This window comes from Mizuhopecten yessoensis, unplaced genomic scaffold (genome assembly GCF_002113885.1).
Source record: "Mizuhopecten yessoensis strain PY_sf001 unplaced genomic scaffold, ASM211388v2 scaffold6647, whole genome shotgun sequence".
In the NCBI taxonomy this organism is placed as follows: domain Eukaryota; kingdom Metazoa; phylum Mollusca; class Bivalvia; order Pectinida; family Pectinidae; genus Mizuhopecten; species Mizuhopecten yessoensis.
This window is the reverse complement of record NW_018406654.1, coordinates 351,660-376,465: the sequence shown is the minus strand read 5'-3', so window position 1 is coordinate 376,465 and position 24,806 is coordinate 351,660. Positions and strand designations below refer to the sequence as shown.

At 31.1% G+C, this 24,806-nt stretch overlaps 1 protein-coding gene across 1 annotated transcript in view; it reads right to left on the bottom strand.

The window, feature by feature from the left end:
* LOC110452369 (titin-like) overlaps positions 1-24,806 on the bottom strand; it is a 69,541-nt gene that overhangs the window by 17,840 nt on the left and 26,895 nt on the right. Inside the window, exons 31-56 of the mRNA XM_021500846.1 lie at positions 24,693-24,710; positions 23,459-23,488; positions 23,166-23,183; positions 22,526-22,537; positions 22,058-22,069; positions 21,759-21,776; positions 20,317-20,352; positions 20,029-20,046; positions 19,489-19,500; positions 18,202-18,219; positions 17,098-17,115; positions 16,299-16,334; positions 15,982-15,987; positions 15,497-15,508; positions 14,778-14,789; positions 14,157-14,180; positions 13,523-13,552; positions 13,165-13,176; positions 12,230-12,259; positions 11,880-11,903; positions 10,921-10,932; positions 10,260-10,277; positions 9,270-9,293; positions 7,650-7,685; positions 6,560-6,610; positions 2,778-2,819 (exon numbers count right to left, since the gene is read on the bottom strand). Of these exons, the coding sequence (XP_021356521.1) occupies positions 2,778-2,819; positions 6,560-6,610; positions 7,650-7,685; positions 9,270-9,293; positions 10,260-10,277; positions 10,921-10,932; positions 11,880-11,903; positions 12,230-12,259; positions 13,165-13,176; positions 13,523-13,552; positions 14,157-14,180; positions 14,778-14,789; positions 15,497-15,508; positions 15,982-15,987; positions 16,299-16,334; positions 17,098-17,115; positions 18,202-18,219; positions 19,489-19,500; positions 20,029-20,046; positions 20,317-20,352; positions 21,759-21,776; positions 22,058-22,069; positions 22,526-22,537; positions 23,166-23,183; positions 23,459-23,488; positions 24,693-24,710 (579 nt within the window). The remainder of the gene's footprint in view (positions 1-2,777; positions 2,820-6,559; positions 6,611-7,649; positions 7,686-9,269; positions 9,294-10,259; positions 10,278-10,920; positions 10,933-11,879; positions 11,904-12,229; positions 12,260-13,164; positions 13,177-13,522; positions 13,553-14,156; positions 14,181-14,777; positions 14,790-15,496; positions 15,509-15,981; positions 15,988-16,298; positions 16,335-17,097; positions 17,116-18,201; positions 18,220-19,488; positions 19,501-20,028; positions 20,047-20,316; positions 20,353-21,758; positions 21,777-22,057; positions 22,070-22,525; positions 22,538-23,165; positions 23,184-23,458; positions 23,489-24,692; positions 24,711-24,806) is intronic.

Below are 24,806 nucleotides of genomic sequence, written 5' to 3'. Positions count from 1 at the left end.
TACTTGTATGAGGCAATGTGACGTCACAACGTCTTATTTGTATTACAAGTGAAGGATAGAGAACAATACTTATTTCAGTTATTTCTGTATATACATATAGCTTTGGTCATTAGATTTGATGATCACATATAGATTACTAGTTTTGGTCAGTATATTATGCTATTAATTAAGTTAATTCGAATTAATCAAGTTAATTCGAACGTATTGTACGTACGTGTTGTGTGTATCAATGTAAGTAAGTGTTCGTACTTCATGTAAGGTTTAAATGTTTTAGTATCTCCATCCAATTTATAAAATATGGTGAAAGAAAGAAAGTGAAAGAAAGACGCATGTTGAATGAAAGCCCTACAATGAGAGGAAAATGCATTTGAAAGGGGGAAGATCCCAGCGCTCCTCAACCCTGGCATCCTCCGTAAACATTTGCTGAGGAAGTAAAAAAATCAACCTTACCCCCCCCCCCCCCCCCCCCCCCCCCTAAAAAACCAACATAAGGTAATGTTCGTCTTTTCTTTTTTTTTTAATTTGAATGGAGGTCAAGTATAGGGCATCGAATGGTGATTTTCGTAAGAATACACACCTGCTGTTTTTCACAAAATCTGTTTATTTTGTCACGGACATTATGATATGATGGGCAAGCTCTTGAATACAGAATCAATTGCGATTTGTTAACAGCGTGGGTGAGGAAAGCTGGAATGTTACTATAAAGGATTGGACAATCGCGATCAATTCCGAAATCTTCTAAATTTCACCAATACATAGTATGTATGCTATGTTCATGTATTTCATTTAACTGTATACGTGTGCGTTTTATATATGGATTGAACGACCTTTCTTAATTTGCTTATGTCGGTAATAACGCAAATCGGTTACATCAATATTGCATGAAGCCCGATTTGCGTTCATACCTGCCTGAAAAAACCCCCAACAAACCTCCATTTATCTAAATTTTCACTATAAAACAATTGTTTGATTTAGTTTATTCGTTCTTAAACTATTAAAATATTTACTTCGTTTTGTACGTGAGTCGTCCTTTGATCGATATTAGTGGAACATCCCTATTTTACTAAAATTGGCCTCAATGATAAACTAGTCATTTGAGCGTTTGACGCAGAGTCATTCCTCATGTTATCCGAAGCAAAGCGACAAGACTCTCATTGAACAAGATTAATATATGACGTCATAAGTAAAACATGTGTTACGTCACGAGATTTTTGCTTTCATACTGAAATGACATGCATTTCTGCTGGTACTGTTCATATAGTGGTTTGCAGAGGAAAGACTCTTTCGGAAAAAGCGGAAATATGAATATATTATTATATTGATCTTAAGTGTCTCTGATAAATACTCAATGGATGAAAGTGCCGTAAATGCTATCTCTGTTTGGTTTTCTGTACTGATAAATTAATTGTACATATGGATTTCTTTTCCAGTATTTCTAGTAACTGTTTCACTTGAAAAAATGTTCAATTATACTGGCGGTCTTCCAAACCCAGAGCAAGGCCGTGACCCTATATCTCGAATCTATTTGTGCATTGTTACATAAAATACAAGCTTAAGAATAATTCAGCTGCTGTAGCAAATATTTGCAACTTTATAGACTTCTTGCCCTTTTCGCTGTATTTACATAAAGGTTTCAGTACGTTTTAAACATATTCTATTTTTTGTTCATCTTTCAACTGATGAGTCTAAAATGGAGGAAATTGCCTTAATGTCGGAAAATGTGTATTGACAAACTTAATTTTAAAAAGATGTGTTTTTCACTTTTTATTTTGTTTTCTTGATATTTTTTTACGCAAGAAGGTGGCTCGCTCTGCTGGTGGCCTGTCAGACCTTTATAATGGGCATTCCTCCTGTAACTGGACTAACACTTGGCACGAATTCACGAATTACAAGTAATAAATGCAGGGCAATATGTTAATAAAATAACTACAGGCTGGTTATTCAATTGACGGCTATAGCTTAACACATGTTTAAGGTCATCACTTAATCCTCCTAATGAATCGTCGCAAATCGACGGACAATGATGACTATTCTTTCAGTTTATACAGTCTGTATTGCATTTTACGATGTATCTAATAGTTAAAATATCCAGTGTTGCGTTTGCAGATGGAAATATAAACTTAAGTTTAAGTCCTCAATTAGATGGGTTAATGTAATATCTGATAATAACTAAATACCAAAAAAATGTAACATTACTATTAAACAAATAATATATCATGTTTATATCATATATATAATGATATAATAGGTTTGCTAAGTAAAGCTGCATTTTAATGTGTTGTATGCAATAACTATTGAGCAAATATATATTTATATATATATGAAAATTTCAAAAGGTGTATTTTGTGCTTATAAAACCTATTCTATGTAACGCTTTATTGTGTATATTACATACAGTATTGTGCAAAGCCATAAATCAAACGGTGCAAACTTAGTGCGTATGGATATGTAACTGCAGCAATACTGTATTGTATGTATTAAATACAGTATTGTGCAAAGCAATCAATCAAACGGTGTAAACTTAGTGCGTATGGATATCTAACTTAAGCAATACTGTATTGTATGTATTAAATACAGTATTGTGCAAAGCAATCAATCAAACGGTGCAAGCTTAGTGCGTATGGATATCTTACCGAGGCAATACTGTAGTGTATGTATTACATACAGTACTGTGCAAAGTTATGTGCATTTAACGGTGCAAACTTTGTGCTCATAAACACTTAACCTAGTTAGTGAATAATAAGCAGACTGACAGGTTAGTTGTCAGTCATTCTTACTTTGTGAAATAGCACCTGATGAAATCATAATTTGTACTTGTGCTGAAACAAAATACAATTTGAGACGATGTTACCTCGGAAAAGACAGAACATATTAATCGGTCATGGCTGACTTGTTCCGGAAGTGCGGCCCATTACGGGGTTATTTACATAGAGACGGCACCTTGGTTGTACACAAGTATGTATGTAAGGCCGTATACGTTAATTATGAATGTAAATATGAATGTAAGTATGAGTGTTAAAGAAGGCAGTGAAAACAAAAGAATGATAATATAATTTGTAAAAACTGGTATGCTGAACAATTTTGTTTTGTAAACAGCATTATTTAAAATATAGCATATATAGCAATAAGTGATGACGATGACAACAAAACAGCATGATGCTACTATTTTATATCCGATAATTCTGTACCAATGTGTATGATATAGTATTATGATACATAAATATGAAAGATTTCCAAATCTCAATAAATATCGAATGCAGTTTAAGTTCGGTCAGTGTTGTTTGGTATGTTTACCTGGATATTTTTAAAAATATATTCATGAAAATAAAAATTATCTTATTTTGAAATAATTATATATTTTTTTAACATTTACATTATCCTGTATTAAATGATCAATGTCAGAAGATTTCAATGTATCTGCAACACGACGTGTAAAGTACATGTAACGTTAAACAAAAGTAATGAAAAAAACCAAAATATACCTTAATGATCATTACACGTATTCGTCATTGTAACCCGAGACTGAGTTCAACATCAAATCTGAGTATTTGTAAGTTATCTCATAGTGAAAAAAGTTTCGTAATGTAGGGACAGGATATATTTCTCGTAATTTCGACGTAGGTATCTCTGCATTACGATACATCTATTTCGTATATACAAAATGTTAACATAAAATTGTAGGATAACTTATTCATATATACAAGATAAAGCAACTGTTCATGCCAGAATCATATGCAGTATATAATATGAAAGTAGTTATCTCTTCATTACTTGATACTTATGTCGTATATATTAAATATTATAATCATATGCAGGGTATAACATGAAAACATTACGGGTAATACAGGTTTAGATACAAATTCATATTGCACAAATCCTTAAAAGCAAAATTTCAAAAGCAACAAATGAAAACGGATAACAAGTATTGACACATCTAGAACATGATTTATTTTTCATATATATTCTAAAGACAATCTATATTACACAGAACACACAATTTGATTAGCATAATTCCATTATTAGATATATAACCCATCCCAAAGCAGAATTGATCCTGGTGCCAAAGCAATGTACTGTTAGCATACGATCTCGAATTGAATTTGTTTATTCCAGGTTGTTAGCGTCCCGAATTCCTCTTTACTGCGATCGTTTCGTAGTTGTATTTACAATGATCACGAAGAACAATTTAATACCAAGGACCACCGAAATTTCCTCCCGAAGAAAATCCTGCAAAATATCAAGCAAAGCAAATGCGAATATATATGTGCAGCAAAGAAGCAAAGCAGTGACAGCATAAACTAAGTAGGTCAGTAGCAAAATGCTATAGTAAAGTGAAAATGCTTCCGTTTTTGTCTTTTGGGTAAATTGGCACAAACATGTGCCCACCCAATATACATAAGTATAAACTACACAAATATATCATTAATATTGCCAAAGCGTAAAAAATTACCATTCCGCCCACTTTGAAGAATTTTTCATTTTCACAGTATATTAGCACAAAACAAAAAGATAAAAAAAAATGCATATGCCAAGAAACAGTAAGGACTTGAGCAAGTATAATGGCCTAAACATAAATATGTAACCGATGAGGTGGCTTGCGCCTAAAGCTCATATATACATAAAGGACGATTGGGCCTCTATATGTCTATGATTTGTTAAACAATAACATATATATTGTATTGGCTTGTGAATGTCACCTCTTCACGTCTGGATTGTATACTATTTGCACAGACGTCATATACATACCGACCTTTATTTATTCATTTATATGCACATTGCATTAAAGATTGATCTCCTTGTTGCAACTTGTGCGATAGCTGTTCCGTACCTACTCTATGATATGAATATTATTGTCAGTAAAGGAAAATGTATATTGCAGCTGACCATGGAGTAAGTAACATATGTTTTGTAGGTTTATGCACATTGAGATGATTATCTTCTTGCTTAATGGTGATCAACTAATATGTTTATCCATATGTTGTAAAGTAATTTTACAAGTTATGAAGGGCGCTATATAAATGTTGTATATTATATATTTATTATTTAGATATCATAGATATCAAAGGACGTATTCCGTATTTGCGTATTGCAGAGTTATCTTCTCTTGTGAGCAGGTCTAGATTGTTACGTCATTTGTTTGTGAGAGTAACGTCATCAATTTTTGAGAAAACGACGTAATTTTATCACACAAACCAATGACGTAACAATCAATACTGCTCACAAGAGAAGATAACTCTGCAATACGCAAAGACGGAATTGGCATCTACAAGTCTATGAGTAGATATTTGTCCTTTAAATTTGAATTTATTGATGTTCATGAGCAGCATTGTACATGCATTTCCGGCTATGAGGGACAGACGTAGTTTTAGGCAGGACTTTAGTTGAGATGCATACACAAAAAATTCCTATATTTTGGACTTCTATTGATCGTAGTATAAATGCTTAGTCAGAAAGATAAATTGAAAACATCTAGTTTATATTTTCCTAATGTTTCTCGTCCGTAGTATTTCGAAAGTTATGACAGGAACCTATATAATTTTCAAAATTATAAAGACAAAATAAGGCATATTTGGCGGGGGAGGGGGGGGGGGGGGTCTGAGAGGGAACTTGCGGGAAGTACAAATGTTGTAATGCCTTGGTATACAAAACTGGGCTGCTCCTCTGCACAAGCTGGTGTAAGCATATATTGTGTAAAAGCGCCCTGCACCTAAGCTGATCATAGATATTTTAGATACTTTGTTTACAGATTTCAAGACAATTCATATACGAAGATAAATACATTGCAAATAATTCACATGGCCATGCATGTCTGATTATTACCCATGTAAGTTAACTTTTTTTTAAAAATTGGAACGAGTCAACAGCGTTTAGTTTTCTTTTATCACGAGGTCGTTGGATATATTTGAAGACATATAAATGAGACACATCATAATTTGACTAGTCAATAAACAAGATAATGTCTTTATTAAGATATCTTGTTTGATTAAAAGTCCCCTTTTTATATATTGAATACGGTTAGATAAATCGGGTCATATTGAAGGAAACAGGCAATAATGCACGCTTCGCTGGATACACTGTCATGAATCACAATGGATTGTATTCCAGTGCTTAATGTAATCCGCGTCAGCAAACTGAACAAAGAGAAACAAATATTTTCCATTTACAGATTTTGCGAAAAGTGATTTTCAAAGGCCACATCGGATGGCGCATTGACGGAAAAATCTTAAAAGCACAAAATACAGTTATATAAACGTTTCATATACGTAAATGTCGCTCGAGATATTCAATTTCGTCGTAAATTTACACAAAGATACTTTCTCGTCAGTTACAAATGGTTTAAACTTTCGGAATACTTTGTTAATGATAAATCCCAGATTTACCAAGGAGCCCATCCATAGGAAATATTGATTATACAATAGAGTTATTTTGAATTCATACACTTTTGTTCTAAATAATTATTTGGATGATAAACATCATGTTTGGATGTAATTGAAAAAAATGACATGATTTGTTATGTAGTCTTGAAATCTGTTTCACAATAGCCCTTTTATTATTTTACCTGGTGAAATTGCTACTCGTTGTCCATCTGCATTGATCTGGTAGTATTGTACTGTAAATACCAGTCAATAATGTACTCCAACACATTGACCTATTTTCCTTATATTCAACAGGATTTTATTCTTGTACTGAATACTAGATAGCGTGTGATTTTAATTATAACAAAGATAATTAGTTATTACAATAGAAATGAAAAGAAGATGAACAATAAATAAAAGAATATATAGGGAGCAGACATGTGAAATCAAAACAGAAGAAGGGAGAAACCAAGATAGGAACCATAAAAATACTCGATTGGAACGGCAAACGAAGTGGCAACAACACCATTACTCAATATCGATGTTTATAAAACTACATCCTCGATACCCCATGGGTAACGATCACTTTGGCTCTCTTCATCCCTGGAATACGTCTTAGCAAAATGGAAGACTCATTGTGTGCCGGCTTGTTAATGAGATAAGAAGACTAGCCCCATCCTTTGATGTACATCATAAGAATTTCGCAGTCGCGTAACGGTAAATATTGACTGACTTTGAAGTCGGGTATCACCCCTTTGTAATGTGCAATATAAAGGTATCAACCTAGTGATTGGTCAGGTTTACTTACCTGGGACCAATCAAACAGCTGTTTGTGTGCCTTCAATTTTGCTAAGACATATTCAACGTGTTCAGTGAGCGTAATTGAGGATAACCCCTGGATATCGAGGACGATGAAACCAAGGAAAAAAATTTGTCCAAAAGAAACTTGAACGTGGAGACCCTTCAAAGGTAAACGTAGAATAATGACATGTGTTTCGAAAGGGTAAGCATATTTTGCTTTATCGACGACACCCGTCATTTAAATCTAGGTAAAATCCCTTTAATATAACGTCATTACATCAGAAACCACACGTCACACTGATAAGCATAACTCAACACATCGCCCTTTATATCACACAAATGAATAGCATATTTTCTTATGGGATCATAGTATAGGTCCGCCAGGAGTCGACATCTATTACGGCAGTTAAGATTCTAGGAATTCAGACGAACAAAAACATAGATGTTAGTGAGATCTATTCTGATTGAAAAGGCAAAACTATGAAATCTTACCTGTTGACTTCGTCGCCACTTTTGTGGGCCGTAAAGCTACAATGGAATTAAAACATTGTAAACTAATCGAGATGACAAACCACTACGATGAATGACAAACCACAACGAAGTATGAAATATGCATATATGATTCATCATAGGAAAAACAGTTCCAAACATAGCGAATCTTCAAATCACATTGTTTCATTATAACTTTCATTATACTTTTATACTTTTCCACAATACAGTCCATGTTTTAAGAAAGTTGTTATACTTTGTGTTGAAATGCGCGATAATGAAAATATATATTTGTGTCATTACTGTGGATCTATGCACAATGATACTATTATGCATAGTGTACTCGAATGCGCACACACAGAGCTATTACGTGACCAGCTCTGGTGTGTACTCAGTACTGTAAAAGATATAGATTTTGTGTTTAATCTTAATGTAATGTCTAATTACCATCTACTTCATGTTTTTCTTGGTGGTATTTTCAATTTTGACTTATCTCCATATGAACTGGAGGACTTTAGAATAAAATCCATTGTTATTATTACTAAAATTCTTCAATACAGTGGTATTATGTAATTTATCCTTAGATATTTGAATGTTGTATACTGAGTAATATGATCAATAATTTACTTGTGTGTACCTCACGCTTCAGCAAGATTAATACATGAAATACATATATTTCTGTATTCATATTAGTAGGCAAGCAGTTCCTACGTCTTTCCCGTTGATTAGTGCAACTTACTATCATTCATAATATTGTTTGTATTGTATGAATTAATCTTGTGATCTGTATTACTACAACTGAAATCATTGCATGGTTGCGCTGTTTCTTCAAGTTAATTATTATATTGTATGTTGTGTATTTAACACCACTGTATGACTATAGTGTATGACTTCGTGCAACGGGTTATACTCAATGTATGATTGTATTGTAAGACTTATGTAACAGTAATACTTTCTATAATTATGCTGTATAATTTATAGTGTGATGCTTGTAATACTGTTTATTACAATGTTGTATGATTGCTTAGTACGAGAAGTGTATTACTGTCTATACTATTATATGATAATGTAGTTTGAGGAGTGTAAATATGTCTATTATATCAATGTGTGGTGTAATGTATGATTAGTGTTATACTGTCTATCATCATAAGTATCACCATAATTATCACCGTATGATGACTGTAATAGTACCTATTAAATCATTGTGTTGTGTTTATAGTACTTTATAAGTACTATTATTATTGTCTGTCCATGTGCATGTGTGTGTCACTATGTAAGGGTGTGACCATGATTGTGAATGCATTTTCTTCTCTTTCAATAGTGTTGAATTGTACGTGTATTGTTCGTTTTTTCTGTAACTCTTCATTTCTGGAGGAAATAAAGGAAATAATAATAATAATAATTGTTTCATTATAACTGTTTAATTGGGGAAACTTATATATAACCTTTGTATTTGTTTGTTTTATTCTATTGAAGCCAGTGTGTGCTAAACATTCTTTTTACAAAATTCGATTTCGAATGACTGTAATTTTTTCAAAAAGAGATGAAATGGTTTACTGTATAGATTTTCATTAAGAATTAGAAGTAAACCTTCAAAAATAGAAGAAATAAGCGTGTACTTACTTTCCTTGAGTGTCTCCTTCAGAACTGTGAACAAAAAGAAATGGAAATGTATAATAAGGATCAATATTTAAAACACAGATTGATAATGATGTATTCTGAATATAAATTCATTTTTTTTCTCCGATTTTTTTTTAATTCCGACAAATAATAGAGGTATCAACAGATTTATTTTTTGAATATAAACAAAAATGTAATTGGTATTAACTACACGATTCAGTTGCTGTCGCTTGATTTGAATTTTAAACTTTTAGTACTATGACAACAACGTCTTCTTTGATTCGCGCTTCTGTTGTATTCAGCGTATCCAAGCTGACTGTCGTTAATTAATATTCGTCCTGATGTACTATTTGGCCAACAAATGATTAATAAGAATAAAAATAAAAATAATATTTCGAGATTCTTATATACCGCTTTATCACAAACTAGTTCGTAGTCGTCTCAAAGCGGTTCATAAATTATTATCCGTGGTTATAGGGCCTTTGCAACCAGCCAATATCTTTCTCAACTCCCTGGGGAGCATACAGCCGGTGCTGTCATTTCGGCGCTCACATCTAGCATTCAACAATTATAGCACTGTCCAACCACGTACTCATTTACAGCTGAGTAGACTGCAACAAGCTGATTAAAGTATCTTGCTCAACGATACAACATAGTGCCGTGCTGTGACTCGAACTCGCAACCCTTCGGTTACGAGCCCGGCGTATCACCTAATATTGCATCAGCTTTGCTGTAGTAAACAGTTTGGCATCTTTATGAATTCAAGGGAAAAAACCTGAGATATTTTCAAACGAAATATTTTCCAAATTATTGAATTGCATAAGGGTAAATTCTTGTATTGCCTGTGTACACTTTGCCAAGTCTCATTAAAATTGGAAACAATTTGATTGGTTTATTTAATGGGCATTGAAAATAAAATGCGCTTTTTAGTGTGATACACTGTTACTCTATTGAACGTTTAGATTACAAAAAAATCAAATACTTATTACTTACTGTATCTAGGTTCAATAACTGTAAATAAACAAATGAAAACATGTAAAACAGTGACGAAACAAACATATCAATGCTTTTATCCATTCGATGGTCATTAGATTCGTGGACCATGCTTTGTTTTGTTCTTCAAGTTTATTCGTAATTCATTATATCAAAAAAACTGAATAATATATTGCCTTTTTTATAAGTAAAAGTAATGTTTTATCAAGCGAATAATAAAAGTTGATTCATCTTGAAGGTAACTAAAACAAATCTAAAATTGAAACATTTTCTGATCTAATTTTAACTCTATGCCTTTTTAATACTTCTATTGACATTTTTTTAAACGCATGAAATACATTTCTGTTTCCAGATTTGATACTTTTCTAAATGATCATAAATAAAATGGTACTCCAATGTCACTTTTTGGTTATAAACCTATTGTCGCCATCGCCATCAACTGTATATATCATGCTCAATCTTAGTAAATAGGCTCAATACAAATATATAGTATTTCATTGTATTAAAAACAAATCTTATGCCAGAGTGATCTGTATTTCACGACAAAAATATGAAAGCATTACACACGTTTATTTTTATCAATATATCATAAATGTAAAAAAGTGATGGTGACCAAATGTGAAATTGTCGGAAATAGGAGCATAAACTACATTTTACTTACCTTTCTGAATCTCTGTAACGGAAAGGAGAGCGTACATATTATATTTTGAAATCATTTGAAAAGCATAAGGAAACGATATGTTAAATCCAAGTCTGGCTAGATTACTTTGAAGATTACCGAATTTGAAAATATAAGTGTTCGAGTGGAATACCTGGTTTGTGTCAAAATTATATATGCAATGTTTGTAGACATTATGTATCCCTGTATGTATTGGCCTTGACTATAAGTTTGTTTGTTTTTTTATTTAAATGACAAACAGCGTGCAAGCTTTGAATCCAGAAATATTGCGGAAAGTAAGGCAGTTAACTAATTTCACATACTTTCCATTTCTTTATTGTCAAGTCAGTATCCAGTATCAGTTAAATAAACAAATATCTACCTCATCAAAGTATATTGCTATTAAACAAACATGTACATATTATATTAACTTTTGGAGATAATTGTTTCTAGTTGTAATAACTTGCGGTCCAATCCATTTGGATCGTTTGAACAATATAATATGTTTAAACTTTATTAAGATAGTAAGGTATAATTAATCATTTCACTTTGCAGTAAATATTTCTTGTAGCAGAAATGATATTGACAACATACAAATAACGAACCCTGTATATACAAGATAAGAATGCGACCATAAAAAAAGGAAATAAGTTATCGCTCAAAAATGATTAGGGCGATGGGCGTTTCCGAAATCACATTTGTAGCTAGACATGACATATACTAAATCAGGTTTAGTCAAATGCATATAGTTTTATAAAAAATACAAATGTATGCGCACGCACGCACAGTGTTGACGTACAGTTTAACCTCGATATAACGCCGCAAGTTCAATGGCCACTTTGCCTAATGCAAACACATGACAAGATTTGTTTTTCTCTTTTTCTAAAAATATAAAATCTGTGCCTGCTTCAAATGTTAAACCTTTTTCACTCGCTGCAAACGAATAATGTGGTTATACTTACTGATCTGTGGGACGACTTGTGTGACTGAAAAATACAAATAAAGGATTATTAAAGCATGCTTTATCATGTCCATGAATATAACTTAATTGTCTTCAGTACTTAACGTTGCATACACGCAGAAAATACATTCGGGGTAAACAAAGGGTTAGGATATTGAATATTTACTCTGCTGTATTCTTTTTAAATCGATTGACTTATTTACAAGGATTACATTATCATATCAATACACATCAAAGTATGTATCACTATTTTGTTATCTTTTAGCAGGATAAATATATAAATGTTATTGTTCTTTTCGCGATTATAGTTTGAGATAAATATCAATTTGTATAAGTATACGGTAAGCTTACTTATTTTGGGTACTGCTACTTTCTCGACATCTGCAAAACATATTTGTACATGAGTGAAAAATTGTCATAATGTAACATGCAATATTTAACACTATCATTAAATCATTCGTAGACATCATAAAGATTTTTAACATCCTCCAATCTTTAATCGGACAGTTCTGTCCCTTTCTTCGCCTAAACCAATATGTATACATGTATCACCTATAATTGTCTATAACCGAGATGCGATTTCGAGGTTTGTTTCTAAATAAATAGGTCATAACTTTAAGTAAATAAAGCTTCAGTTCTCTCTTTTTAAAAAATATCATGCATATTGATAAAATATATCAAATGTGTCTCAATTGAACTTCTTTAGAATCATTTATTTTCGTGGGGTTTAAATTTCGTGGTTTTCATAAACTAACCTGTTGCATGGACATTATACTTCGCTGATTTCTGATTTTCCCTATCTATATCATACCACATTTATTTTTTCTTGGGGATTTAATTTCGTGGATTTTTGTTATCCACGAAATACACAAAAGTTAATGTCTCACAAACCAAAATGATTTTACAATATTATTAGACTTAAGATAGATTGCAATATACAACTACTCCTGAATATATTTATCTGAAATATTTATTGACAATTAGTTTGAATCTCGATGTTGATTCGAATATATGAAAAATGCAAAACACAAACAAAAAGCGCATAAACTGACATAAAGGTTTGTAAGTGTTTCGAATCTATATTACGACACGCACAGAAGCAATGAAAATCGACATTTTTAGTAAAGAATTTGACCGAAATCATTATATTACTGATGATAGCCCTGTCAAAAAAAACAACTAGAAAGACATGAGGTATAAACAATTAAAAATGAGGTAACCGGACAATCCTTGATCATAGTGTTATATATACTTTTAATTGATTAAGAATCCTTTTGAATACTTACGATGTTTGTGAACTGCAAAGGAAAGAAAATAAGCAAAATGAGAATATATTAACATCATTTCAATGCTGCTTAAAATCGGAACCTTGTGAATAGATGAGAGTACGTCATTATTGGAACCTACTGGACTAAAGGAACGTTATGAAGGTTTGCGGATGACAGAATTTATCTTTGAATAGTTGTATCAGTGATGACTCAGCTGATGATAAACGATAATCCAATACCCAAATAAAGCATTGTTTTCAATATTGAAAATACCTATATGGTTATTAAGTTTCCACTGAGTCTTTTTTATTCAGATTGCAATATTTGAACGGATTACTATTACATTATGAATATATAATGTACATTTGTATATTACCTGTTTGAACATGATTACGGACTACTGGAACTGAAAAAAGAAATTAAACAATGAGTCAATTATGGTTCAGCATATCAATAACATATTGCGCATCCAAAAATTTAAAAAAAAAACGTTGTCGTATTTCTTTTTACAAGTGAAAATGTATTTAAAGCTTAAAAACCATAGCTTTCCGTAAACACATTTTTTTTAAGATGACGTCATTTTTATAAATGTTAACATCGTGTCGCTCCTAGAGATATTCCGTCTTTGCTTATTGCAGAGTTATCTTCTCTTGGGAGCAGGTATTGATTGATACGTAACTTGTTTGCGAGAGTAACGTCATCAATTTTTGAGAAAACGACGTAATTTTCTCGCACAAACCAATGACGTAACAATCAATACCTGTTCCCAAGAGAAGATAACTCTGCAATACGCAAAGACGGAATTATTATCAAAAGACAATCAATTTTGTTATGTTAATATTTATGTTGTAATTGATGGCAGATTTTAAACACCAAACGACTATTTTTAACTTTTCTTTTTTAAAGAAAGTTTTATATTTATAAATTCAAACATCATCTATAACTTTATTTATTGATCCCAACATCTTTGTTACAAATAATAAATAAACTTTAATGGGCTTAACACTCACCCTTCTGTACATGGTTAATATGTTCTGAAAAGTAGAAATGTGAAAATATGATTATGAGATACCATTGTACAACTTGTGCAAAACAAATATTTTCATATAAAGGATTTCCAATTCCTCACGTACATGCTTAGACTTATGATTTGTAAATCCTGATTTGGATACATAATTTTTTGCATATTTCAAACATGCTTTTTAGATTTACACAGATAAATGATTGTGTAATATAATATAGTGTATTTATTCATTTCAAAAAGACAAATATAGGCCTGTTAGGTAACCAATGTTTCTCATTAATATCTAATGATTATCATAAAACCAAAATATTTTACACAGATAAATGATTGTGTTATATAATATAGTGTATTTAATCATTTCAAAAAGGCAAATATAGGCCTGTTAGGTAACCAATGTTTCTCATCAATGTCTAATGAGTATCTTAAATGAATATTTGATATGTTAGGTGAGGAACAAACGATTCATCTGATTTTCGTGTTTACAATTTTCGTTGCAAAATTATCCGATAAAAACATAACATCTACTTGATAAGTTACTTAATTTGTTTGTTATATTTCATGCAACGCTATTTTTAATATAGTACTGTCGGCATTGATCTATACTTACTTTCTACCACCTCTGTAAAAAAATAAGAAATACAAACGGTTATAAATATAAAACAGAAAACTGATCCACGAAAACCTCGTTATACCGTCACCATATTTAATTTGGCATTATAAAAGGGTTTGACAATCATTAAGAAGAAAACAAAGGAATGGATCCTCAAGAAAAAGAGCACCTGTAATATGATGGCAATACACGAGAGAACAAGTGACACTGTACTGAGGTTTAACTACTATACTTAATATTATGTAAATGAGTTTATGTTCAATGAAGTAATGGCTGGACGGTGTTGGTATAAATGTGGGGCTGGTATACCATGCCATACACATACACTCAAATGAAGTTCAGTGGCTCTTATTGTTTTTTCATTTAATAAGATCATAAAGTGAATGCACCGCTTAAGTAGTAATACAATAATGACATTAATAAATGATAATAGTAAAGCTCGTATCTTTTGTGACTTTCGAAAATTATCTAACTCGAGTGAGATAAATACGATATCAACCCGGTACTCGTTGTGTAGCATCTATGTATTTAACAGTAACTTGGTGTTAATGATATCTTCCAATGAATATAAAATATTGCATATTACACTATTGTACTTTAGCAATATTTTTCATTTTCCCTATTCAAATATGCAGAACTATTTGTCGTTGTGTACTCTTTGTATCACATGATCTTTCAATAGTAACTATGCCCTGTGTTATTTAGAAAATACTTACTTGTTTGCACAACTGAAACATAAATAAATACACAAATCAGAAAAATAATTAAAAACAATAGTATACAATGCATCGACATACAAAGATATTATATGGGGAAAACGTTTCAAAGGATTACATATGAAACTACATTTAGAAAATTCAACATTAACATATACAAATATCTATGGGATAATTTCTGAAATAGTATTTTAAATGAAAATGTGATTGATTTTGTGTTATACTTATAAAATACCACCAGCAAGTAAAACTCATCTTTAATTATAACAGAAACAACACGGCAGCTAAGGTAAGGACTTGGAAAATGCTGCTATAAAATTCAATAACATGCTGCATATATGAAAACTATTATATAATCTGAATAACATTATTTTGTTCGTGTACTATTTATTAGTGATCCTTATTACTTTCCACATTGATATGATACATATACCATGAGGCAAAATATTGACGTGATTCTGTGCAAGGAAGGAGTGCATCTTTACCTGGAACTGTAAAATAATAAATAATATCGAATTATAACACTGTTAAGATGAGGTAAACTGAATCATGACATTATTGATATTAAATTAGTGTATAACCTTATCAATTAACCATTTCAACCAAATTAAGCGTTTTCATTCACTTTCCAAAATAAAATAAAAATATACTTCTTACTGATATATTATCTCAGAAATATGTTGCCTATATAATAGAAATTGTTATTTCGATACAAGTAGGTTGTAACTTGATATTTTTCCATGTCCGGTTTGTTTTAAAGCAATTTTGCATACACACACATCAATAGAGCTTATCAACTTACATGGTCGTTGTTGAACCACGGTTTGCTTGTATGGAACTGAAAAATAAATAAATACATAAATACATACATAAATAAACACAATTAATGAAAAAAAAAAATGGTTTATTTAATAGAAAGTACGATGTATTTACCGTTGCTTTTTAGAACGTTTCTGCTTTTTCTATCTGCCAATTTTGAATTTCAAGACGACGAAGTGATATTTTTTTTTATCACTTGGGTATTTGGTAAATTTGGTATTCTATTTGACTTAAATGTCACCGTTTGTTCAATATCAATTGGATATACAATGCACTATATAGTATGTATAAACTATGCAAATTATGTCATGCTTTCTTTTACTTTTATCTTTTTTTTCCAGATTCTCATGAGAGCTAAGTCTGATAATGTATTTAGGGAATGAAAATGTTACTATCAGGTCTCTGCGACTCCATATTAAGTCTGACTGTACCCAAATGGCCCAATTTTAGTAACAGTAACCTTGACTTTGACCTTAGAAAAACAACTCTTTTGCCACCGTTTAACTCAATTTCATACTTCAAAAACGTAAGTATCTCTTGAATTAGGAGACAAGAATCGTAACATCTTGAACTATATTGAATAACAGTTACCTTGACCTTGATCTTATCCAAATAATTCAGTCCTTTTTGAACATTTACATCATCATGTCACATTAAAAGTGAGTATATGGACTAATGAAAACGAATGGAATGTTAAAGATATATCCATTAATATAGGGCGAATGGATAAGTATGAAATGATTCATTTAATACGACTAAAAGCGAAAAAAAAGTATGCTTACCTGGAATTTTTTCTCTAACTGAAATTTAAAAAAAAAATACAATTAGATATAAAAGTTAACAAATGCATAACAGTAAGAGGCTTACAATTGAATAAAAGAATCAAAGTCAATTTACAAATCCACGTGAGTTGGGTCGTGAGGTTTATCCCAGTTTTAAGCAACTGTATTTTTATATCATTGTTAAGAGACTGCTCACTTTAAAGTTTCTTACCAATCCCAATTAATAGGTTCAATTGGAACACGTGCAATCATTGCACATCTCACGAGAATACTACATCGCGTATTTATAATATATTCGGGTTCTCTTATTTCGCTAATAAACAAACAGCATTGTACATTCGGTGACGTCAGATATTTTTGTGAGAACCAACTTTCGTGGTTTCCCTAAAAGGTATATTCGCGGGTATATACTTTCGTGGATTACGAGTACCCACTCAAACGGATAATAGTTTTATTTTGTAATCACTACGTGGACCTACCATAAGTCGTGAGTAAAAAGTTTTAACACACGCAACGGAATTAAAAACCTCATGGAGATTTCAAAGAAAACGAGAACATTGATTATACTTAATTATTAATATGAATGACAGTTACATATAAATCAATTTCAACAATTAAAAACAGATATCTGAATGAGAAATAACTCAAATGCATTTACAGATCAAGAACAAATATTACCAATGATAACATACAGAGGGTATAGAACCTTAAAACTTCAACCTGATAAATAGTGAATTATTTTGAAAGAATTTCTAAGATTTAAATTGTAATGTCTGTAAACACGGGACAGATTTCCATAAACAAGTAAAGTAATTGCATAAATACAAACAGCCTAAATTGACATAATGCTCACGTGTCTCTTCCTTTTTTATATTGTATGTCATGTTTCATTAAGGAGGATTATAAATCATTTACAATCATATATTTAAATAAAAAAATATATATTTTGTGTGCAAGTTATACTGCATGTAAGTCAATTTTATTCCTGTGATATAGATATAACCAATGTATCTCGATATTTACTCAACAGGAAGGTATCACTTTTAGATAAAAAGACAAAATTAAAAGATGTACAATAATAAAAATATCGACATAATTACTTACCAGTGTGAATTCGATTGACTGAAATGAATAAATGAAACCAGTTAAAATATTTGTGCAAAAACAATACAGTTTTTGTTAGGTTTCATCAAAGTTCAATATGATAGTATATTCTACGAAAGATACATTCTCATTGTAGTTATGCTATTCAATTGGTATGCCATGCCCATTTTACCTTATCATTATAACGCTGTCTACTCAATGTGTCTAAGTTATATCATATTTACATTATAATAAACGTATGTGAAAGTTATAATGTCATAGTGTTACAGTCGTTGGTTATCTCAATATACGCTTGAGTATGGTGATCATTCTTAACTAAAACGTAACAAAAATGCATATTTAAACAGCTAATCATGTAAGCTTATGCGATGGTTGAAAATTAAATGCAGGCAAAGTGAGTGTTAAGGATACCTTTGCCACTATTGTAAAATATATGTTACAGCTCTTTTACACAGAAAGTATTCCATACAAATCACATGCTGGGAACCATTTTACAGAGTGATGATTGATAAAACAATTAATGATTGTAACTTATTTAAAAACACACAAACACTGAAGGCGTCCAACTCAAGACTCATACATTGCAAATGTTTCACTTCAAACATTTTACGATCCATGAATTATTAAGGAAAGGCGTCAAAATGAAGATCTCATTCAAAGGTCACACAGTTTAAGAGGAACTTGATATGGGAAGTTACTCTTAGCCAGATGCACATCCTTTACTAATACTATATAGACTGAAGAAAACTCCCACTCAAATTTCTGCGTGGAGTTCTTCTCCCGATTTAATTTGATACACTTTACCTTTAAACTAATTAGTGTTTCATTCAAAAACCAATATTAATTCATATAAAACATGCAATTATAATAGAAATATATAATTTGAACATGTTTTAAAATGTGCTATATATGGAAATTGAACAAAAGGAAGTAAGAATTTACTTAACAAGAATAACAGTACTTTTGTACGAATCATGTAGAAAATGAAGAAGCAAAATAATAAAACTTGTATTAAGATACAATGTATGAACTTAATTATGGCAAACGCATAGTATGTATAGTATAAAGAAAGATATTAAAAACATTAAAAAAAAATTAACAAAAAATTACCCGGTTTACATGTATAAAAACTAATTTTAAGTCAATATCGACGACAGAAATCTTAAGAGCACCCAATACAACATGAACGTTCTCATAGACCCATATATATATATAAATATATAATATTAAGGATATCACATATTATGGTATTTGTATTAAAAAGGCTGATGTTGATTTAGTACTTACAGATTTTTGGGACTGTGGATTAGAAAAACAGCATGATATTAAAACAAATACATACAGGTATACTGACAGGTCTTAATTTAGCCAATTGTCAAAGCTCGAACTCGTATCTCCTATTTCCCCTAAACTATCATTATATTTTTATAAAAACAGACTTTTGTTTGCATATGATTATTTTGAATTATCAACTTCCTAAAAAATAATAATGATCCTTTGGAGAATATATATCTACCTACTCCAATAACAACTATCATTCAAAACATATCTGCATATTATAAATTATAATAAGCGACGGACCCCGCAATATAACAGGATTTATACATAAACAAAGGCACATTTTTAACATTACCGACAACATATTTTCGATTAGTTGTTTTTTTTTAGTTATATTTCTTAATGACGAAAGTTATACCAACGTTGTTGCCACAAACTGATGTCATGCACAGCTCTCGATTATCAATATATCGAATTTTCAACCAGAATGTCGTTAAGTATTGAAACTGAGCGTTAATAAGTACATTGGATAAAATCAAGTTTACTTACTCGGCCGATCCACGACATCTATTAAGTTAAGAATAAAAAAAATGTCACTGTCTTATAATATGTTCACATAATAAACAGGCATACAGTATTAACGCTATGAAAGTGTTATTATATATCCGTTTCTACGGTGACAGTGTGTAAATTTAGTCGATAACAAAATTAATTTGATGAAACGGAAAGAACAAATTAATTTAAATGAAGATTAAACATTGATAAAAAAATATTATGACACAAAAAATATTATTATTAAAAAACAAAATATTATGACACAAGTAATATTTTACTTACTAGTTTTTACCACGGTATTAGTCTTGACTACAGGTACTGAAAGATAATAAAAACAATGTTAAGCAGTTTATGATAAACACATTACGTCGTTTAAATGACTAGTGTTGACGATTATAACATGATATCTGGTTTGAACTCGAGACCGATATGTCGAGAGTTTAATTTTTTATGTTCCAATCGCCATTAAAGACATGAAAAAACTGCGTACTATCCCCATTTACACTCTTTTATAATTACTTGGTTCATAGGGTTTTCAGAAACGCTGTATTTATTTTGCTGCAAAATCGTAGTAGATGTAGTAAAGGACACTGTGACCTACTTAAGTGAACCGTCACTCTACAACGGCCTGATCAATAGGATCCGTAAACAAATAAACAAACACACAAACACACAAACACACACAGACGCAACCGGTAACTCTACACTGCGCTTATATTAATTTCTTTAATAAACTAAACGTAACGAAGTGTGTGTTCAAAGCTGTATTCCTTATTGTAAATATGCAATTATGTTTTACAGGCAATTGTACACACATTTCCAATATATATTGGTTATTTTTTTATGTTGAACACCTATGCACTCAATTAACTTATATTATTGGTTGACTTATTACTTAAGACCAAATAAGTTGGCCCTTTCATTCTTCTGGTAATCATGTAAACCATTTTTGGTGAGCCCCTAAGCCCCATCAGTTAGCCAGGTTAACAGGATCAAGCTTCCTTTTCACTAGTTATCTTTGACAAATGCAATGGACACAATATACTTTGTCACCCTTCTCATTTGTAACACCCTTTCTGATTGGATATTTTGCCGGGATCTATATTGCTATAGACCCTGTTCTGTCGGGGTCTATAATAGCATGTGCCAGTGGAGATAACTCAAACTAAAACATTTCTGCATAACAACAAAGATAGCGTCCGTGAAACACTCAAGCGTTCGAAGTTTGCCAATCATTCGCATGATGTAATAGCCTACAAGCAATATAAAACGACAGAAATTTCAACAAAACAGGAGATTAGGGGGCCGTAGGGTGTTAATTTCAAAGATGGGCTATTCTGGTAGCAATCGAGTACAACTTAAACTCATAAAGTGCCTTAGCAGAAAAAAGTGATCATAGATTATCAGGGTGACAGATTCGTTATTTCTGGGTTTGGCGTGGTCTTCAGGTTTAAAGACCCCTTTGGTATGTATAGACCCATCGTCTTTGGCCCGGGGTCGATAAAGACCAGACGGGGTCTATGAGCCCGTAGACCTCTCCTTACCCAGATATAACACATAATGCGATACGCTGACATATCTCGTTAATTTCTGAATCGGTTCATTAATATTAAAATGCATTAAATGTATAGACCTAATCAACCCTCTGGTATAATTGAATTAATGGATGATATACTCTTTGTATATGATACAGTAAGATAATTTAACTTTTATGCATTTCTCACCTCCAACTGCATGGTAGCCTGTTAAGAAAAAGAAACATTGATCAAACTTATGATAAATACATATTGCATTTAGCAGTATCAGAATACATTTTTTTTTGTCGTTTGAATATGTAAATAAATATCTAAAGCATAATGAATAAAATAAACAAGCTTTGACAAGAAAAAAATATTGAGATATTTATCTCTATGAAATGTAATCGTCCAAAAATATTCCATGCTTTAACAATTGCACCTTTTCATATAAATGTGACATTTAATGAAGTTTATTGCATCTTTGATTTTACACTGGCAAAACTTACGTGTCTTCTCAACTGCAAAACAGAAATGAGATTTTATGTTAAAAGGAAGTATTATAATTCAACATGTAATCATGGTGTAAATGACTTGATATTTTCTTTGTACAGACAACATATCACACAGCGTTAATACAGTTACAGCAAATAGTTATTAGTTAGATTAAAAGAAACAATTTAAGGAAACTATTCTTGTTATAACGTTATCTATTTTAAATTTCAATATTTTATATTGACATACATAAACAAATCATTTTATAATTAAATTCGTCGACACAATTGTCATACAAACGGAATGTATGCTTAGGTTGATGCATACATTTCACTTCATATCACGTCGCCTTATGCCATTTTTCGGTTAGTATCATGTTTTTTCATGCACCGGTTTTCCTGCTATATAATTTAAGCAATTCAATTTTGTTATGTATATAGTCTCAAATAGATTTTTACATCACTAAACAAGGTTTTACTTACCGATCTTGGGTACTGAAATGAAGCAAGGATAACATTAATAAATATTTGCATCATATATATATATTAGGTTAAACATAGATCGCATAATATTTCGTCTTAACGTCTTGATTTTTTTTTTCTATTGTCAAATCATCGTTTAAACTAAAAGCCTTAAACATAATTGTATTCGGCTGTGTACCTGTGAAAAGACAAATCTCTAAAGTATGATTATGATTTGTGATATATATGAAGTACATCATTATTTCATATAGAATAAAAGTATATACTTATTTAAATGTTTTTCAACAAATAACATGTCAATACAAAACATATTAACTTGTTTTACTGCATACGTTTATTGAAGGTTTGGAGTAAAGTCAATTTGTTTTTAACTTTCTTTTTAATTATTCCATGAATTAAAAATCAGATATTAAGTATAAATTCTCAAATCAACAATGAAACTAGTTATATTTTTAAAGGTTCGAAATAAGTGCTATTTAATTTCAAGGTTTGTTTCCAGAAGAACCGATATCTATATATAGATAAAATATAGTTATTAATAGAAATATTTCGAATTGTTTTTTTTATTGGATATCATTTAATTAAAAGCAAACGCTTTCAGTAGTAATGTGTGCACCATGAAAGTTTCTAAAATACTTACCATCCACTTTCTTGATCACTGAAATGAGGGAAATTTGAGTCAGTTAGCATCACTGTCAGTAAATCAAATACATATTACGATTAAACACCTATTTATAGTATTATGATAAAGGTGTATGTTATTCGACGCAATTTAAAACAAATCATGCCTGCTTTAACGATTTAAAGTAAACTACATTTGTTCACAGGATGCTTGTTACGTTTCATAGTGTTTATGAGAAATGTATTGAAACGAAGACCTGTATTGAATGCAAAGATATAATTTGTCTCTTTTGTTAAAACGAATTGTCTTACCTGTTCTTGTATGATGAATAGGTCTGTCGACTGTTAAGGGAAAAAGGCACAAATATTAAAATTTGAAAACAAATCCAAATACTTCTAAACAGATTACATATGCGATATATATATATATTAAAAGATTGGTTCATAACCTTTAACTTTCTAGGGTTGATAAAACCGTGTATCATCTCCAATAGATGTCAGTAAGGTTCGTTGTGTATAAACATTCGTGGTTTTCGTGGTTGCTATTGAACCACGAAAATAAATACAACAAATCTGAATGATACGCGTGGCTACTGTTTGTTAATATAGGATATCCAGGAAAGTTTGCACCACGAAACATTTGCATAGCTTCAAATAACAAAGGAAAGTGCCAAAGGAACAATTCGGGTTATACAGTACACTTTGATTATATATTTGATATGAAATTGCATCCCATATCAAAATAATCATAGAGACTAGAAACTGTAAAGTAAAAGTTATGAACTGAATTCGTTTTGACAGCAAAGCATCAACGGTATATTGGCAAGCATGCATTGAACAATGCATGAAAAGGTTCACGTCGGCGCTGCGACTGAATTTTCGTAAATTAAATGACTGGATGCATTTTCTAAAAATCAATGTATTTATATCATTATCACTATTGTATTACAATGTCATTGCTTGAGGTGTGTTGCGGCATTTCTATAGTTTTCTTTGTCTAAGAGACGATAATTTCTAATAAAACACCACTAGTTTTGAAAATGATAACAGTGATATTTAAAAAAAACACCGGAAACGTACATTTAAAATGACAAAACTGTATTTTGGGGTAAATTAAGTATGTGAAAACGGGATAAATGTCTCAATATGTATGCCTATATAGCATGTTGCTTTTGTGGTCGTTATTTTTTCACTCTTTTGCAGTAGATTGAATTCCCAAATTCCTTAGCCGCACTACTCTCTATCTCTATATTCCATATCAATGTAAATATTACGATAATCTTCTTCATATAAAAAAAAGCAATATAATTGTTCAAATGATACTATTTTTCTGTATAAAAAGTACAAAAATAGCATATAACCAATTGTTTTTGCTTTTCATTCATCTGCTTGTGCGAGCTGTATAATTTAGATAATCTATTAACATCAACTAAATACTAGCATTGTTACTGATTATTTGAATTAATGTGGTCAAAAACTACATTATAGTATAATGATATTCTGATGAATTAATCGTTCACATTACCATCCTCTTCTCCATACTTACCGTGTTTCACGTGGTGAACTGAAATGATTAAACATATTCAATGATAAAAGAAGGATTTTGTAAATCGCCTCTAACACACATGTTTATAAACTTAACAGTGATTAATATTCAAGT